We start from the raw sequence: 20261 nt of genomic DNA, 5'->3' as shown, positions 1-20261 counted from the left end.
AAAAATAACTGAACTTTTTCGCTCCCTGGTAACGTCTATATTTAGGAGTCGTCATAAATTCAGATGGATTGATTGACAGCTACGACTGTTCCCCCCCCAAGGTCCCGCCCCCTCGGCTGAACGGACCGTGCGAGAGCAAGTTATGCTTGGGATCAAAACTTCATACATTTCGCTTGCTTATTAAGATTTATATGACATAACATTGTAAACACATCAAAGTTTTTACTTATAGCGTACTTAATGCGTTCACAATGACACGAGAGGAGGACCTGTTGCGGATTGCTAAAAAGCTAGACAAGATGGTGTCTAGAAATAACATGGTGAGAACCTTATTTTGACGCAAAGCTTCACGCTGTTTGTTTGTTTATGCGATCTTCCCACATGGTGCATGACGATAGCTCTTAAGATTTTTTTTTTTTTTTTTTTTTTTTTTTGTATTAATGTGCACGCCTCTAATTTAGCATATTTCTTGTTGCAAAAGAGAAATAGAGTAAAGTGTGTAATAGGACTACAGACGCATGTGTGACAGAACAGGTGTTAGGCTGAGGATTGCGCAGATTTACTCTTAGATTTATTCTGGGGAGCACCATGAACAAAGACAAACATGAGTCTTTATTGGCAGAGAGTTTGATGACATGTTGTATGCACATGTTTGTTTTTTTAAATAACACGTATGATCCTTGTTGTAAATGTCACAAGGTCGTGGAGGCGCTGTCAGTGTGTGTGTGTGTGTGTGTGTGTGTGTGTGTGTGGCCGAGTGAAATGTTTTTGCACGCATGGGCACAGAACTTCTTGGCTGAACATTAATTTTGCATTACAAGGATTGCATTCGTTGATAACGCCATTTATTCTAATGCCATTACTCATACGCATTTACCTCAGAAATGAACCTAAGAGAAACCGAAACAATATAGGCCCCCAAGATTTACAACACTCTTGTAAACTTTGAAAATCTAAAGATTTTAACATAGACTTTTCCAAATAGTTACTTACCACCACCAAAATCTTGCTGCTCCACCGAATTTTCCTTTTTATGCCGTTCTGCTCAACCGCAAAACCGCCAAACTGTGCTGGACAGCCAATCAGCAGTCTAATAACGTTTCTTTGATTGAGGTTGTACAGGTTGCTTGTGAAATGGCAGAGATCAAAAAGTCTTATAATATTGAAGTAGAGTTTATTTTATTATAAGAGAGTTATTATAGTAAAAAGAAAAAGAAAAGAAAATCAAGAATAAGACTAAATAACATGCCTACGTAAAGGTGCACTCAGTAAATTTTTCCTTATTAAAAATGTTAACTCCTAAAGACATCAATTGTATTTTTGCAATATATGTAGAAAATCATGACATTAAAATGAAGACTCCGGTAGGGCTGCACAATTAATTGAAAAACTAATCGCGATTACGATTACTGCTGCCACGATTATGAAAACAGATGATTACAGCCTTCAATTTAAGTCTGCTCCTGTTGCGTCAATGGTTTCTATTTACAACATGTTTTTGGTTGAGTATTCTAACCAATCACTAACATGTCCGTTGAGCAATGAAATGGCAATGGCCAATCAGAGCCGCTTAAATGAGTCCTCCGTCCTATCAGGGATGACAGCTGTCTGAATGCCCAGATGCTTGCTTAATGTTCCACCTCTGTTCACGGTGGCACACGAAAATTAATACTGAAGAAACATCACCTGACACTCGAAAAGAATCTGTAGAACAATAATTTTGGAATTACTTTGGATTCATTGCATATTGCACCGCTCGCTTTGAACGTAGATGAGATGATAAATACACTGCAAATGAGCAACACGACAAAACTAAAACACTCTTGTTCTAATCAAGGCATAGATGCAGTGTACATAATTGATTTATTATGCTGATTAGAGAGCTTTGTTTTTAATGAGAGCATTCGCGAGAGTGCAGAACTTTGTGCGGAGCATCATTGAGCTCGCGTCGAAATGCAGGTCTCAAACAGTGTAAACCTGCAGTGAGTGACAGCAGTCATGTAATGGGAGAGTTTCTCGCGTTGCTCGATTTCTGTGTACAATTTATTAAAAATGTAATAACAGTTTTGTTTTGTCATGTTAATAAGTAGGCCAATGTGAATTTGATTTGTACAAAATAGCAATAAAATAATTCAAATTAACTGTTCTAAATTTGTTTTGGAGGTGTGGCCAAAAAAGAATATGGCTTGACCACCCCTGGAGTTCACTAGTTCGCTAGTTCGAATCCCAGGGCATGCTGAGTGACTCTAGCCAGGTCTCCTAAGCAACCAAATTGGCCCGGTTGCTAGGGAGGGTGGAGTCACATGGGGTAGCCTCCTCGTGGTCGCTATAATGTGGTTCGTTCTCGGTGGGGCGCGTGGTGAGTTGAGTGTGAAGCCTCCACACGTGCTATGTCTCTGTGGCAACGCGCTCAACAAGCCACGTGTTAAGATGCGTGGGTTGACGGTCTCAGACGCAGAGGCAGCTGGGATTCGTCCTCCGCCACCTGGATTGAGGCGAATCACTACGCGACCACGAGGACTTAAAAGTGCATTGGGAATCGGGCATTCCAAATTGGGTGAAAAAAAAAAAAACGATTATGGCATGAATAGCATATTTCAGGAATTACCGTCATTGTTATCGCGTCTGCTCTAATATGACCCATTTGCCATGCAGCTGGTATTAGTAGAGTTAACATTTTCAGGAATCGCACAAACTCTCTCAAATTACTGTTTTTAATTTCCAAAGTGCAACCACTGAGGCAGAATATTATCTAACGATGATCTTACATGAACAAGATCACCACTGAAGATCTAAAGGATTGAATGGTCCCATCTCTTACTGAATGCAGTGACTTGGTTAATTTTAATTGGCTGTTAATAAGTTTGAATATTGAACATGTCATATTATTTACTGTACATGGACTATTAATTCAAGCAGTGATTTATCAATAATGTAATTTATTCTATACTATAGATATCCATTTAAAATAAGTTTAAGTTGGCCTAACATTAACAAACATTATTACAATATTTAATGCTTAAAAGATGCTTAAAAGAAACTGGAGCGCAGCTCATATCCACCATTGAAATCTGCTACTCTGAAGAACCACACGGTTGCTTAATTTGTGACGTCATGGTAATTTAATATTTTAATCGATATTAATAATCACAATTACAATATCAAGGGCAATAATTGACAATTATGATTTTTGCTATAATCGTGCAGCCCTAGACTCCAGTCATATCAGTAACCTTATAAAAGCTGTTTTATTCTACATGGAGAGGGTCCGCAAATGGGTGCTGCCATTTTAGAATCACATGACCAGCCAAATACTACTCGCTTAATCTCAGTAACCGTCCTGTTATTTTACACTTTCACTCACTGATTAAAGTAATCATGACTGACTGTGAATACTAAATTTCTACAATGGCTTCTGAAACTGAAAACTATTAATTTTAAATGATGCTGCATCCAAGCCGCTAGGTGTCAGTGTAAGTCCAAGATGACACAAAGACAAACATTACTGAGTGCTCCTTTAATTTATCAAAAAATAAAGTATTTTTCCTTATTTTCAGCAGCGCCACCTTTAATTATTGACGGGAATGACAACGAGGTTGTGAGAGATAGATGTACAGTCTCTTTAATGGGTTGTACAGTTGTTTGAAGCGTTTTTGGTTAGTTCCGCTAACAACAGAAATTTCAGTAGACAAAAAACTCCAGAGAACATGAGTTGTGGAAAATTAGATGTGATCTAGGAGCTTTTTGATAGCATTATTCAGTGCATATAATTTAAGAGACCATAAGTCTATCCCTCACAGACTCATTCCTGCCAAAAATCAAAGATGGCGCTACTGTGAAAAAGCTCTCTATAAGGAATAAGGTTCTGCTGAAGTATGTAATTTCTGCGCCACTTGCGCCCCCCAAACAGAATAGCAAAAATAAACTTCAAAACAGCTTTCTGAATACGCCCCTCGTCTGTCATTGTTCAGATAGTCCCGCCCCCAACTCACGCCATTGGTTGAGCAACATTGTTGGGCAGGGTCTAAGCGGGTCCTTCAAAACAAACAGAGCAATTTTCATAGTGCCACAAAAACACAGTGCTTACAGTTTAAAACATTTTTTTACCTATGATTGGCTTACTTCGTTGTCTCTGCATATTAAGCTGGGATAGGAGAAAGTATTTTAACTCAGACAAGTTACATTCTTCAGCTTTAATATCAATCTCTACTGTCTGTGTAGGATGGAGCTCTTGACCTTTTGAGAGAATTGGAAAATTTCAACATGACGCTGAAGCTACTTCAGGTAAGTCTGTGGGAGCAATTTTATTGATATACTTTATTCATGCAATGTGTGGAAATATAGCTGTAAAACAGCCGCACATCAAAGGTAAGTAGTACAAAGATAAAACCTTATACACAATGTGCAATCACACTGCACGTTGCCAGACAAAACAGCTTCTTGGAGCAAAACATCTTGGAGCATTGTGTAAGCATTTGACTAACAATGCTCCACAACGGAGTAATAGGGAGAGAATTAAGATTAAAGATAATTTGCAATGTAATAGAGAGTTATATAATATAAATAAAAAATATTGCAACAGAGAATTTGTCTAACAGATATGTTATATAACAGATATGGCGTAAGTACATAAGTGTGTTCTGCTCATCAACTTTGCCTTATCTCTGGCCTTTGTTTGCCTGACTTTTAAGATTTTATTTTTATTTTGTTACAGGATACAAGAATTGGCATGTCTGTCAATGGAATAAGAAAACATTGTACAGATGAGGATGTTGTGAACTTGGCAAAGATTCTTATCAAAAACTGGAAGAAGCTTTTAGGTAGGGGGAATGTTGGAAACTGAAAAAACTCCATATTGCAAGATGTTCTAAAATCAGACACAGATCAAATTTAGTCCAAATCTTATTCAAAGTGCTTAAAGGTTCTTAATGCATTGCATATATTATGACAGTGATATACATCCTGTAGTACAGTAGAATCTGACTGGAATTTAAAATGACCCTGCAGTTTAATCAAATTTTCCAACTAATAAGTTAAACCTTATCAAACATATATTGCCTGCATTGGACTATGAAATAAAAAGAACTATCTTTTTTAACATAAATTGTTTGTCTATTATGGTAGCATTGGGTTTACTAAGAGCATAGTATGCGATTTATGACACTAAATGAAGTATACATAGATTAAGGAAAAAAAAACGTAATGAAAAAACTTAATGTTCTAATAGTTTAATTCCCTCTTTTCCTTTTCAGAATCAGCTCAAAAGTCTGAGAGGCCAAATGAGGTGAAGAATGGCAATCATCCAAGCAAGCCATCTAGATCACCCAACAGGATTTCTCCTGAGAGAGAATCCAGGTATGTTTGCTAATGTCAGGGTCAAGCATTGAGGTATTCCAGACAGGGCTTTTTAAAGTGCAAGTGAAAGCTTTGGGAATCTCTTCACAGAAACAGATAAGAGGATGGCCTATCTTTTATACAACTATTGATGCAGACGGTAAAGAAAGCAAAGATGTGTGGTTTGCATTATGAGGTATAACCTGTTTATCTTGTCAATCCACAAAGGTCGGCAACAGAAATTAAACCAGACTTGAACTCAAACAAGAAACTCGATGAGAAACACAGAAGAGAGAGAAGAGATGCAGAGCTCAGGAAAGAAAGACAAGAAAGTGACCACAAAAAAGAGAAACAGTTTCTTAACAATAAAAAGGACAGAGACAGGTGAAAAGCCCCTCTGATGTACAAGTAGTTGCTCTCTAATCCCCCAAAACTGTCATAGATTGAGAGATGTTTGCCTTTTGTTTAGGAAGGATTCATTGAACTGTGGTGTTCTCCCCTCCCCATTGCCGTATTCTTCTCCACCGCCCAAGTGTCTTCCAGCAGGGGAAGTGAAAAGGGAGAGGTTAGGGCTTGTGCATGTGGTGGAAGTATGTGCTGTTTTGAAATGACTGTGGTTAGGAGGAAAGAAATCATGCGGCCATATTATTATGGTGAATGTTTAAGTGTTTCAAAAACATTTCTGATTATCTGAAAAAAACATCATGATTTTTTCTTGTCTCTAAAATGTTACAAATTAACATATGAATGCCTTGACACTTGCTTGAATGTTTTACACTTAAAGTAATAGTTCACCTAAAAATGATAATTCTCTCATCATTTACTCACCCTTATCCTGCCTCAAACTCATATGACTTTCTTTCTTCTTTGGAACACAAATGAAGATATTTTGATGGAGATATGATGTGAATATATAAATACAATGCAAGTCAATGTGCTCAACACCTTCCAAACTCCAAAAAGGACATAAAGGCAGCATAAGCAATGAAGTGTAATCGAGCTTCAAATCATGATCGTGCCTGTGAGACTGCAGATGGCAAGATTTATAATGAAAATGGAGTTACATTTTGGTCTGTTCTCACCCAAAACTGATCTTATTGCTTCAGAAGAAATGGATTAAATCACTTGAGTCATATGGATTACCTTTATGTTGGACCCCATTGACCTGCATTTTATGAATATATTCACATCAAATCTCCATCAAAATATCTTCGTTTGTGTTCCGCAGAAGAAAGTCATGAGTTTGAGACAGTATGAAGCCTTGTTTATAGTTGAAGCAGCCGCTTGTTCACGCACACAAAATGATGTCATTACGGCTGTCACCTAGGCTTCGTGAGGCTCCGTTTCGCGTGGTCATGAACATGACAATCTTTGCACGGTTCGCGCACAGTGCTTCAATCCCATTGGACAGATTTGAGGAAAGGGGCAGGGCAGATGTGCCTGTGCTTTTGAGGCAGAGCAAAACTACTGCTAATAATGTTAAAAGTACAATGTTTTCACAGAGAAATGACCTTTTGCAGCTTCTCAGTTGTTCCTGTTCAGAAAGACATGCAAGCCTATTAATCCACTACCTTTTGTACACTGAATAAAAGGAATAAACAAAACATTAAAGTTTGGTTTCATTAATATACACTGTACATATATACTGAACAGCTCTTGTTTATTATATACTGTGTAAAATAAAATATATATTTTTTATTAACGTGTGATTAAATGTAAAGTTCATACAAATATTTTTAATGTAAAAGTCGTAATTTTAACAGTAAATTTAAGTATTTGAGTTTAGCCACAGACAGACAGTGTAAATATCCTACCACTGGTTCTTAAGTGTTTTTGTTTTGTTCACCTCTTGCATATAACCAGCGAACATTAACTATTATTATAATACCTGGCTAGGTAAATGTAAAGTTAAGCAAAGCACTTCTTCACTGCTGTTTCTTGGTGGATTACCTGATATGTTCTCCGCTCGTTTGGAGAAGAGTGCAACTGCTGTGTCAAGTTTAAATGCCTCGGCCACCGAGAGCTGCACATGCAAGACATGCTGCTGTGCCAGGTGAAAGTATAAACAAGGCTTAAGAGTGAGTAAATGATGAGAGCTGTATAATATTTGGGTGAAGTATTCATAAAATTTTAGTTCTGCACTTTAAGTAACATGAGTCTGTGTGGTTCTTTTGTATGCTGGTATCATTCCCTTACTGTTGCTTCTTGTACACTGTACATACAGAGTAGCAAGATTAATTTGTACTTTTGTTTAGGAGAGATGCTCCTGTTGATTTTTTTCCCCCTGCTTCGATCAATTCCCACCCTTTAAGACGCTCATCTACAGATGTAAAGAAAGAGAGGTTAGAGCTTGTTTGAGATTCTGCATGTTTAGACATAGTCAACATTTTTTTCTTCGTGTTAGTAAAGAACGTGCCATTCTGGTGCAAAATATTTATTTCATTCTCTCTCCCTTTCTGGCTACCTTAAATCATTATTGCTTGGGCCTGCAATAATCTGTTGATTATATCTTAGGCTTCCCACGTTGGTCATAAAATATGGCAACAGAAATGCATAGTTTTGAGTAGTTCTAAACGCTGGTTATGGATGTTTCTCATTTCTTGTACAGAAAAAACACTCTGGGTTCTTTACATTCTCCTCCTCCTCTTCAATCTCATCCTCCTAAACATCCCTCCATGGAAGGAAAAAAAGAAAGGTTAGATGTTGTTGCGGTGCATTCAGTGTACGGCATGAATACTTCAAGAGCTTGTTGATGAACTCGCATTACAAACATTTGTGAAATTTGTAATTATTTTATGCAGGAGAGATGCACCTGATCTTTCTTCTCCTATTCATCATCACCCTTCTCATCCTCCACCTGCTTCTCCTCCTCCTTTTCCAATCCCTAAGCGTTCATTAGAGGTGAAAAAAGAAAGGTCAGGGAGTACTATGCAGAATATGTTCAATTAAAGATGCACTCAGTAATGTTTTTTGTTGTGCTGGCAGTCCTTTTGGACTTTTACTGACAACTAGCAGCATGTATGCAACAGCATTTAAAAGGAGTAGTTCTGGTTAATGATGCCGTTGAAAAATTGCACTATTCACAGTCAGCCATGACTGATTTCTTACATTACCGAAATTGTCCAATATTAGGCAGGGTTATTGAGATAAAGGTAGTAGTATTCAGTTGGTCATGTGATCTCAACATGACGCAGCCCAGCTCAATGCTAAATTAAACAGCTTTTATTAGGGTACTGACATCACACTCTCACAGCTAAATCATCAGGATTCATACAACTTTTCTAAATTTGGCCAGTTCGGATGATATTGTGCGACTGCACTCGTTTGAATTCCTATGACTTTCATTACCGCAAATGACGTCGCTGGACATCGTTTCCATCTAATGTGACAATTACTTGCTTCTGTCACACACAACAGCTTCCTATCATGTTTACACACTCTACTGATCGGTTAGGTTTAGATAAGGGGTTTGGGTGAGGGCATCATTTTAATAAGTATGTCCTTAAAGCCTTGTGCGCGGAACTTGCGTTTACTTCTGCATTAGACATCCGGGAGTTTATGCAAACAACATCGTGCGAGACCATACGAAATAGCCAACTTGTAAAGTATGTACCTATTTTTACTGACAAGAATCTTTATCTCATGTGAGTGGACGTCATTTGAAACATATTTTAAAAAGTACTATCTTTAGGGGTAAAATTATTTGAATGTGGAAAAATTACTGAGTTCACCTTTAACATTTGTAGTAAGAACTTTCTTTAAATACAGGGCTAACATGGGGGTTGCCAAATATTTATTTTCACAGAAGAGAGGCCCCAGAAATTTTACCTCCCACTGCTCTTCACCATTCGCAGTCTCACCATTCTCCTCCTCCCAAATGTCCATCATTAGAGGTGCCCAAGGAAAGGTCAGAGTGCCTTTCAGTTGGCAGTTTATAGACCTCTTTTGTGATAGAGTGTGATTTTGTTTGTTTTTTTAATGAATGGAAGAGCACAGTATAATATGATATTATTGTTGTAGTATTGTTTTATTTTTTACAAAGAACATTATAAATAGTGGCTATAAATTATTTAGTATTCATCTGTGTAAAGAAATGTCAATTATAATTTAGAATTCATTAGAACTAGCATTACATTAATTTTTTTTTTTTTTGTTCTCTTTGTAATGCCACATTTAAATTATATATTTGTTGCCTAGGACGAGAAAAGCTCCTGATCCAAATGCCCCTCTTCCTCCTTTACCCTTTCATCTACATCCTCCTCAGAAACAAGAAATTAAGAAAGAGAGGTCAGGGCTTGGTGTGTTGTCTCTCTGAGTAAACAAAGTACTTACAATTGTCTGAGAATCAGTGAAATCCTGAGACATGATTAATTTGAGCATAATTACTGGTTAAACAGGACTTAATCATTTTAAATGTGAAATGAACAATGGATATTTTATCATTTTAATCTATTTTTATCAGTAGTTTCTACTTTGCAACTATGTTAAGATGCCTAGAAATCCGATGAAAAATCCTATGATAATATGAGAAAACATGTTTTACCTTACATACTTTGAATGTAACACAAACATAAATCATTTTAGACTTTCTTTTCTTAGAAAAGAAACAGAGGATCCCAGTGCTCCTCTCCCTCCTGTTCCTCTTCATCTTCAACCTCCTACTCCTACAAAACGTCCTTCTTTAGACATGAAAAAAGACAAAGAGAGGTTAAGGTCACGTGAACTGATAAGCATGTTGATATTTAAAGCTGAATGCCTGTGGATTGTTTTCTTTGACTAATAATCTAAAGAATAAGAGAATTGTTTTACTGTAGAAAAGACACATCAGACTCAAAGCGACGGACCTCCGAACACAATGAGAAATACAGGTCTGAAGCATGATTAATTCCCTTGGACGAGATCATTATTGACTAAAACTGAACTTGAATTTTCTGTCTAAAACTAAAATGTGCTCTCATCTTGCCTGTGCATGTAATGTTGTGAATTAATATAAGTACGGGATAATCTGAGTAATACAGTCAGGGTGATCTGAACCCCACCGCAAAGTTGATTTACTTGACAATTGAGGTAATAATTAACATTAAACATTGATTTTAAAATGTTTGAAATTATTCTATTGTGTGAGGAGAAATAGACCGCAAAGTATTACAAAAGATACAAAACTAGCACACTGTAGGAGATTGGCTGGCAGCAAGGTCAGAAATTAATGGTGGCAAAAATGCCATAGAAATGGTCAAAAAGGCCCTTGAAATTCATGACAATATGACACCCAAGACATTATACGATGTGCACATTTATTGTATTCCACTCTGTTGCATAGATTTGTATTTTTAAACTGTGTTTTCATTCCAGCTATAGCTACATAATTCAGAATACTGTCATATTCTAAAATAAACACTTAGAAGGTTAAACAAAATAACTTAAACCGCTGGAAGAATATAGACAAACCATATATTATCATAACTGTCTATTTATTGGCAGCACATTTCGTCTGTCCTAATCAATCCTTTTTTTGTTCTCTATGTATTAACCAAAATTATGTACATTAAATCAACCATTTTGCAACTTCTATAGTTTTAAGTCATATCTTACACAACAAAAACCTAATGCTGCAATAAATGTCACATTTAGCTTGGTCATTATTTCATATGATGTTTCTCCGTCTCTGTTATTATCTTGAGACTTTTGAACACTTTAAACCCTAATAAGTTAGCAGAACTCAAATAATTTGAGGCAATCAGTTACATCAAAGTTTTTATAACAAAAACTCCCAAGTTAATTGTACTTTCAGACTTTGATTTTGTACTACACATGCATGTTAATTGCTCTTAACTTTAAATATTGAGTAAGCTAACTCCTATATTTTAATGGTACTTAACTTTAAATTGAACTCTTTGGCTAAACTTAAAATTACCCTGTAATTTCAACTTAAATACTTAAAATAGAGGCAAACCCAACTAAATTAGACATGTCAAATTTCCTTAAATTAATCTCGTACCATTATAAACTAGCTAGTACAGTGAATGCTAGCATGCTGAATGCATACTAATTGGAAACACAATACTTTGATGAGCACAGTAATTGTGCCATGAGGAAAGTAAAAGAACATTCTTAACTTTTACCTGTCCTCAACCTAAGCTCAAGCTCCATTCACCATAATGGTAAACCCCAAAACTCCAATATAACAGAAACTCTTCTAAATAACACAACAAAACATTAAACAATTACAAGTCTCCCCCTTTAAACATTAGGGTTTACAGTGAGTGTTTCTTAGTAATGTGTTTAAGCATCATAAGTGTTTTCCACAAAAAAGACAACAAAGCACATCTATCATTTTGTGAACTGCTGTGCATGACTATGAAGCCATACAAAAAAAAAAAAAAAAAAAAAAAGACAACAATATTATAAAGACTATCTTCAGTCACTTTTACTCGTAATTCATCCAGCCCATTTCTCTCCTTGTTGAACTAAAATACCAAACTAAACAAACGACATGCCTTCTCATCTCGTTCAGTTGGTTACCAGATCCTGCTGGTCCTCGTTCGTTAACGAACAAGATAACGGGGAGTTAGGGTATATGTTATATACAGTAGTAAGTTAATCAGTTATGAGAAATCACAAAATATAATGTAAACAAATGCTACAATTTACTTAATAATATTAATATGTTAATTAATCTGGATATGGTAAATAAACCACATTTTTTAATACAACTTTATTAATACAATAATACTTATACAATATAATTTGTAATTATAGAAACATGCTTGTCGACATTGTAACTGAAATATTCCCAAATGAAATTATATTGAATCAAATAAAAATTTAATTGGAATAAATAAAAATTGGGAAATCAATGCCAATACCCAGCCTTAGAAATATTAGGTGGCATTGATTTAATTTTATTGGTAAACGACTACAGTATCTCATTACTGAAATTGAATACATTAATTAAATTTAAGTATTTGACATAAAAGGGAGTAATTTTACAATGTTAGAAAAATGGCCCTTACAAAGGAAATAAATGCACTGGAAGTATATTGCCCCAAATGGAAAAGTTAATTCCTCACCCTGGTTGGCAGGGACAATGATCAAATATATTGTACATTTTAGAAAAAATATTTTTCCTTAGAATGCTGTGATTGACCAGTCAGAATCAAATAATACAGAGAACCATGTAATAATGCCTTTTAGTCATCCACTATGATGGAAAATGCCACTTTTAGGTGTTAATTTAATTTCGGTGAATGACTTTGCATGGCTTGTGGTGATGATGATTTGAAGATGATGAATGGTTTTCATCCCATAGCACTCAGACTATGTTTTTTTTGCAGAAAAGACACAAGAGACAGTAAATAACTCAAAAAGCCAGCAATGAAGATCATGATTGAGAGGTTGGGATAGATGTGTTCTGAAACAGAAAGGCAGAGGGCAGCAGCAGTGCATGGATTAGTCTGGTTTTGTTTAAGGAGATTAAGGATGGTGGTGAATGTGATTTACAAAGATATGGTTTCCTTGTATTCAATAAAATGATACAAAATTTCATCTTTCACCCCTTATCTGCTTGTATTTCTAGAAAGGATTCCACAAATTCCAAAAAAATGCCTCCAAGAAAGCCCAGCCTGGAAGGACGGAGAGACAGGTCTGCTCACATACTGATCATAAACAAAAATGCTTACCTAAGCAACTGTGTGATATTTTATTTATTTTTCAGCCCAAAGAATAATACCCTTAGCAATCAGGGGTGTTTAAAAAAAACAAAAACTGGTGTCTTTTTCTCTTTTACTGCAGTAAGGACTCTACCGATTCAAAGTCAGGTCATCACATTTTAAAATGGCAATCAAGTGAAACTAAACTGGAGAGGTAACCTGTAATATTAATGTGACTGATCTTTAATGCAGTTTAATAGTTATTAATATTATAATGTAGTTAACTTCAAACTTACAGATCCTTTTGCAAAGAGTTTTGATAAAAGTCTAACGTATATGTGTGTGTGTGTATGTGTGTATACTGTATATACTGTATATATATATATTATACAGACACATATAAAATCACAGAATGTTTACTATAAAATCTTATCTCTTATTTCTCTAGAAGAGATTCTACTAGCTCAAAGTCTGGCAGCTCACCTCAGGCCAAGAAATCTAGTGAAAGGCAAGAACTATATTTACTGTAAACTCATTTGGCTGTCACCAGTACACCATATGGCTTTATTCTTAAGGGAGTTCTCTGATAATTGTGTCATTATGTTCTCACTCTGAATCTTTTGGATAGTCTCAAATCCTCTTACAAATTCTGCCTGCTTGTGTCTATGTTGAAATTTATCAACATCATTAAAATGATGAAACTGTAAATTATGAAACTAAACTAGTTTCATAAACAGTAATGGATGATGAATAGTACATTTGGGATATACAGCATAGTTGTGTTACAGACTTCCATGTTACGGTGGTTAATTTCAATGATTTTTTTCAAACACAAACGTAATAGAACAAGTTGTTACCTCACATTTACTACGCATTGCTTATACTTAGTGTTAGGGATTTGAACAAAACCTTAAGCCTAAGTATTCATCTTCGGAGCGTAACTTGTCCCATACCATTTGTGCTACTGACATGAATGAAACCTCAAATCATGCGACGAGTGGAGAGGTGCGCTATTACTTTTCTAAATGATCAGACATGCAATTTTGTTGGATGCAAAAACGGGCAAAAAAGGTTACAAAAAGTTACATTTTCAGATGGTCATTGCTCATTACAGAAATAAAGATTCCTGCATTTTGTTTTCTCTATATAGCAAGAGTAAACCAGAGACCCCGAAGACACCCACAACACCTACTAGCCCTCTGTCCCCGTCGTTTAGCTCTAGTGCGGGTCCTTTATCACCTCGCCTGCAAACTGGGGATTCCATCAGGGACAAATGCATTGAAATGCTGGCTGCTGCACTACGTACAGATGGTACGCACAGGAACAAAGACAAACACCCACACAGATGTACTGAAAATATATTGTAATGATGCTCATTTTGCTAAGATGCTTCTAACAGTATAGTAAACAACATGATGCTGTCTTCTCCTCTCAGATTACTATAAAGACTACGGGGCAAACTGTGAGGCCATGGCGGCAGAAATCGAAGATCATATCCTTTTTACTTCTTTTTCAAATACTTAATACTGATTACTCCATTGGCTAATTAGAACTCAGTGATGTAAGCATCATATAATAAAGAGGTAGGCATATTTGTTGGCAATGTTCTGAATTGAACTGCCATCTCCTTAACTGTCCTTCTCCTACATATATACCAGGAGATAAAAGCTTCAGACATGAAATACAAAAACAGAATCCGCAGCCGCATAAGTAACCTGAAGGATCCTAAGAATCCCAATTTGCGTAAAAATGTCTTAGCTGGAGCCATCGAGTTGAGCCGCATAGCCAGCATGACTGCTGAGGTAGAGTGCAAAGACGTAGAGTTTAGATGACATGTTGTTTAGTGAAAGATCTCTTGACAGCACACTCTTGCTTTTGTGAATATCTCACTATTCACTATTATGAATTTCAAATGAAGTGTTAGCAAAAGAGTTGTCTGCTGCCCAGAAAGACATGAACACTTTGTTCTTGCTGTTATAGGAGATGGCCAGTGATGAGCTGAAACAGTTGAGGAATGTGTTGACCCAAGAGGCCATCAGAGAACATCAGATGGCAAAAACTGGTGGAACCACAACAGACCTGTTGCAGTGTGGCAAATGCAAGAAGAAAAATTGTACCTACAACCAGGTATATAAGTGAAACATTATTTTGTATTATTAACAGATGTAGATATCTAAAGTGTAGTCCTAGTTTTGCTTTAACCCTTTTAAGCTCGGATGTGCCTGCCGTTGAGAAAAAAATATAATTAGCAAAATATTAATAACTACGGTCTAGACCAGTGGTTCCTAACCCTGTTCCTGGAGGCCCCTCAACACTGCACATTTTGTATATCTCCCTTATCTGACACACCCAGTTCAGGTCGTAGAATCTCTACAAATGAGCTAATGAGTTGAATAAGGTGTATTTTATTAGGGAGATATCCAAAATGTGTAGTATTGGGGGGCCTCCAGGGACAGGGTTGGGAACCACTGGTCTAGACCATCACAAAATTAGATTCTAAGATTTAAAGCTTTGAAGCTGTAGTTTCCAATGCATGTAAGCATTATGACCTAAACTGAACAAGTGCTTTGAAATCAAAATCAGAAGTGTTCTGTTTTGGTAATTTAGTAATTTGATAATTTAGTAATTGTGAACTAGGGGGTTCGGCCAAGCTGCTGATCCTGTGCTTCTTGGCTTGTTTGCTCGTCCTTTTTGTTAATTTATTGTTTTGGGCCTTTTGATTTTTATCTGGGAAAACATTGCAGCTCTCGGTAACAGTTGCGTTGGTGCACCTGTGCAGACTTATTCACGGGATTTCTTACTCTCGATAAGAGAGCTCTTGCCCCCCACGGAGAACCACATAAATTTGGATGGATATTCCCCGTCTACATTAAACCAGGAGGAGGTAAGTAAGAGGAGATGATATAAAAAAGGTACCTAGAAACGGAGTTCGAGAGGTGGCGTTAAAAATACACTGCGCAGGCGTGGGACTCGCCATCCACTCCCCATAATAACTCCTCGAATGTCCACTCTTTAAACAATAAACTTGATGAGTTAATAGTACGGACAAAAACAGAGGATCCGTTTAGAAGTAGCTGTCTTATACAGTATGTTTAACAGAAAATTGGTTGACTGAGACCAATTGCAATGTCAACCTCTAGGAATATACTGTTATCAGAGCAGATTGCGACAAAAGGACAGCGGGGAAATCAATTGGTGGAGGACTTTGTTTATACCTGGATAATACTTTGGCAACACAGTACAAGATTACAAGATTATTTCAGTTGCAATCGGACCTTTGTATCTACCCAACGATTTTGGACAGATTACAATGATTCTTGTCTATGTGCCAGAACCAAATAACAGTGAAGCAGTTGACAAAATCGTGAGCTCTTTCAACGACGCAGTTAGGACGTCTGTCTGTTTGTGCTTGGAGACTTTAATAACTGTGACTTGTCTGCACATCTTCTGTCTCTACAGCAATATATTACCTGTCCCATGCGATCAACACAAATTCTGGATAAGTGTTTTGGGAACCTAACTGATGCCTATAAAGCAGTGTGCAGGCCTGATCTAGGCAAATCGGACCATAATGTTATTTATCTTCTGCCGAAATACAGACAAAAGATTAAAAATAAAAAACCTGTCTTAAGAACTGTGCAACAGTGGTCAGAAGAAAGAATAGAGGAACTTAATTTTTGTTTCTCCACTTCAGAATAGCAGGTGTTTTTTGACTCATGCCCTGATGTACATGAACTTACAGATGTTGTTACATCATTCATAGAGTTTTCACGAATAATAAGCCATGGCTAACAAAGGATTTGAAGATGCATCTAAATGAAAAGAAGGCTGCTTTTATGACAGGAAATAATGATATGGTCAGGGAGAAAAAGAAGGAATTTCGGTCTAAAATAAGGATGGCTGGACGTGACGCCATGCGGGAAGCAGACGTGTGAGCGACTAGCTCTGCGCACTTTGCTAGTTTTTAATTATTTTCATGTTATAATCCGGTGAGATTCGATACACCCAGTTACATATTTGCTCTTTGAGGTAAACATGGCAAAGAAGTCAAAATCCTCAGACTCTGGAGACATTAAAAGACACTTACGTGCTCTAGCTGAGACCTCTGGCGGCCCTGCGAGCCAGGGACTCGATTTGGAAGGCACGTCGGGAGAAGAAATTCAGCGTCAATTGTCCAACATCTCGGTGATGCTGACGAAGGTTGTTGCTGACTTGGAGGATCTCGCTGTAATACATCGATCTATTATGGCGATGGAAACAAAATTCTCTGAGTTGGTCACAAGAGTGGCAGATGTTGAGAAATGAATCGATTATCTGGAGTCATCGGAAAGGGAATTATACGCTAATCTGCCCACATCCAAAACAGACTTGGAATACATTTTGGAAAAATTGGAAGATCTCGAAAATAGAAATCGAAGGAACAATATACGAATTGTTGGAATTCCTGAGCATAAAGAGGGCAGAGATATGGTGAAATTCCTGGACGAGCTCTAACCCAGTCTGCTCGACATAACAGTCCATAAACTGGAAATCGAGCGAGCTCACAGAGTCCTGGCTCGCAAATCTGCTGAGGGAGACAGGCCCCGATCAATTCTGGCCAAATTTCTGAGATCATCCGATAAAGATCTCGTGTTGTGTCAGGCGAGGAGCAAAGGAAAGCTTTCTTGGAAGAATCACAATAATTTCTTGTTCCCGGACTTTGTGAATTCGACAAGAGAGAAACGTGATCGGTTCAAGGAATGTAAGAAACTTTTACATCAACGGATGATCACTTTTGCACTGATGTTTCTGGCCAAATTGAGAATAGACACCAAAGACGGCCGCAATGTATTTTTATGCCCCAAAAAAGCACTGTCCTTTATAGAAACTATGGGTGAGTAAACCATTGCATGTTACTTATGTGAGTGGACTGACTCGCTGTACATAACTCGACTGTCTAAGGAAGCTGGGCGCCATTTTTGTTTCAGTTTGTGTTGGCTCCGCCTAGCGGCTGGAGTTTGTTTTGTGGAACGACACTTCCTTCAAGAAACTTTTGCACTGACGTAAGATCGCTTTTACACTGAAGTTCCCGGCCAGATTGAGAATGGACACTATAGACCGCAAAATATCCACATGCCCACACAAAGGATGTCTTTTATAAAGCTGACGGCTGAGTAAGTCATGATGTGTTTTTTTTATGCGGTCTCCGAGTGAATTTGAAACAATTGAACCTGATCAGGGAAAAATTAAATGTGCTTGTGAATACTTGCTGCCCTTTTTTTATTTGGCTTTTGATTGTTTTCTTTACTTTTGAAAATAAATGTACTGAGGAATATTTGCCCTTCACAGGTGCAAACCCGGAGTGCTGATGAACCAATGACCACCTTTGTGTTGTGCAATGAATGTGGTAATCGCTGGAAGGTCAGAAAAATATGTTTTGGTTTCTTATATATTCATAAGTAAATTATATTTATATGCAGTTAGTTCATATAGAATAATGCAAGTAACACATGTGTCTTTCAATATTTTCTTTCTAGTTTTGCTAACTTGTGATCAGAGCTCCAACAACAGTGACCACACTCAACATTGTCCTATTTTATTATTTTATTTTTTTTAATTTGGAAGAGAGAGTAATGTGTGATTTTGCAAGCAAATGGCCCTGAATTTATATGTAATTAATTCCCAAACTTTTACTGAGGTACACTACATAATAAAAGGGGTGTGCTATGTATTCATAATTAAAATGAAGGTTTATTACCTGGGAAATGTAAATCTGTTAAAATTCTACCCTTTTATATTGTTTTATCTGAGTACTCTTCACATTTTTTTTTATAATTCACTTAAACTGAATGTTCTGTTTATTGCATAGAAATGAAAGGGATAGTTCACCCAAAAATGAAAAATTTCTCATTATTTACTCACCCTCATGCCATCCCACATACGTACGACTTTTTTTCTTCTGCTGAAAACAAACGAAGATTTTTAGAATATCTCAGCTCTGTAGGTTCATACAATGCAAATGAATGGTGATCAGGCCTTTGGAGCTCCAAAAAGCACAAAAAGGCAGTATAAAAGTAATCCATACAACTACAATGGTTTAATCAATGTCTTCTGAAGCGATCCAGTTGGAGAACAAACCAAAATATAACTCCTTTTCACTGTACATCTTGCATTGCAGTCTATAGGCACAATCATGATTTCAAGCTTGATTACACTTCCTAGTGCTTGACACATGTGCAGGGTGCTAGATGGCTCTAGGAAGTGTAATTGAGCTTGAAATCATGATCGCCAAAGAAACTGTAACTGTCAAGATGTACAGTGAAAAAGGAGTTACATTTTGGTCAGTTCTCACGCAAAACTAACTAAACTGCTTCAGCCACTGGAGTCTAAACGATTGTTTATGCTGACTTTATCTGCTTTTTGGAGCTTCATAAGTCTTATAACAATTCACCTGCATTGTATGGACCTACAGAGCTGTGATATTCTTCTAAAAATCTTTGTTTGTGTTCTGCAGAAGAAAAAAAGTCATACACATCTTGGATGGTATGAGAGAATTTCATTTTAGGTAAACTATACCTTTAACAATCTACATGGGTTCAGATCAGTTAAGAAAGAAATGATGAAATGTACATTTAAAAGAAAGGACTATATGAAGAAAATCCTAATCTCTCTCTGACAGATGTAGCAGTTTTGTAGTAAAACTCAATACTTTCTTAAAAAGAATCTAAACAAAATATTTTTAATTATGATGATATTATATTTTAGAGAAAACCTTTAAAAACATTGTACATTTCAAACAATAAATATATTTACTGGATATATAAAACAAAATGTGTCTTATGACAATATTTTTTTTGAAAATGAATGGGATTTTTACTTCTGTAACCAGACTGTTGCATTCTATAACCCATTGAAATAACTGAAAACTGTATTTTTAAAACTGCCTTACAAACATTGTACAATTCAAACAATAAATGTGATGATGATTTGATATATACAAACATGCAAAATTGGAATTGGAATTTGAAATTAGAAATGGAGAAAAGGGGTGTGTGAGTGTGTATATGTTCTCCACAAAAAAAGCATCTGTTTAGATGTGGCCACTGAAAGCAGGCTATATGTTTTACAGTTGAAGAGACAGTGTGAGCGAGTTTACATACACGTTGTTACACCAATTATGCTTAATAAGCCGACAACACGTGCGGTCATTTAAACGCAATGTACCGCGTTCCTTTATCGATTTAAAGGCCATAAACAGTTTATGAATAACAACTATTGACATGAGTAGATTTTTGCCCA

The 20261-nt window shown here is 36.6% G+C and overlaps 1 protein-coding gene across 9 annotated transcripts; it reads left to right on the top strand.

Annotated features, from left to right (window-relative positions):
• The first annotated feature begins 93 nt into the window (after positions 1-93).
• On the top strand, positions 94-19916 carry tcea3 (transcription elongation factor A (SII), 3). Of its 9 annotated transcripts, none has more exons than XM_051721916.1 (22): positions 94-320; positions 4222-4284; positions 4715-4820; positions 5253-5355; positions 5563-5718; positions 5804-5899; positions 7590-7676; positions 7943-8029; positions 8136-8249; positions 9140-9241; positions 9532-9621; positions 9919-10041; positions 10149-10202; positions 12911-12976; positions 13126-13197; positions 13432-13491; positions 14134-14294; positions 14419-14479; positions 14635-14785; positions 14964-15110; positions 18312-18383; positions 18500-19916. In XM_051721916.1, exons 1-22 carry the CDS (start codon positions 252-254, stop codon positions 18506-18508), a joined length of 2049 nt encoding a protein of 682 aa, XP_051577876.1. In that variant the 5' UTR covers positions 94-251; the 3' UTR covers positions 18509-19916. The 9 variants fall into 9 exon arrangements, with proteins under 9 accessions (XP_051577876.1, XP_051577875.1, XP_051577877.1 ...); XM_051721915.1 differs by having other exon boundaries at positions 9919-10047; XM_051721917.1 differs by having other exon boundaries at positions 95-320; positions 9934-10047.
• Positions 19917-20261: the final 345 nt, after the last annotated feature.

Source organism: Myxocyprinus asiaticus, chromosome 16 (genome assembly GCF_019703515.2).
Source record: "Myxocyprinus asiaticus isolate MX2 ecotype Aquarium Trade chromosome 16, UBuf_Myxa_2, whole genome shotgun sequence".
NCBI classification, from domain to species: Eukaryota; Metazoa; Chordata; class Actinopteri; order Cypriniformes; family Catostomidae; genus Myxocyprinus; species Myxocyprinus asiaticus.
The sequence above is the reverse complement of the archived record's forward strand: the minus strand, read 5'-3'. Positions and strand labels throughout refer to the sequence as shown.

Bases quoted from the DNA above. Each gene is read 5' to 3' on its own strand.
- tcea3 (XM_051721915.1), top strand. From the start codon at position 252: ATGACACGAGAGGAGGACCTGTTGCGGATTGCTAAAAAGCTAGACAAG. The intron at 5,719-5,803 runs GTGAAAAGCCCC...CCTTTTGTTTAG, and splicing joins AATAAAAAGGACAGAGACAG to GAAGGATTCATTGAACTGTG. The intron at 8,250-9,139 runs GTCAGGGAGTAC...TTATTTTCACAG, and splicing joins TTAGAGGTGAAAAAAGAAAG to AAGAGAGGCCCCAGAAATTT.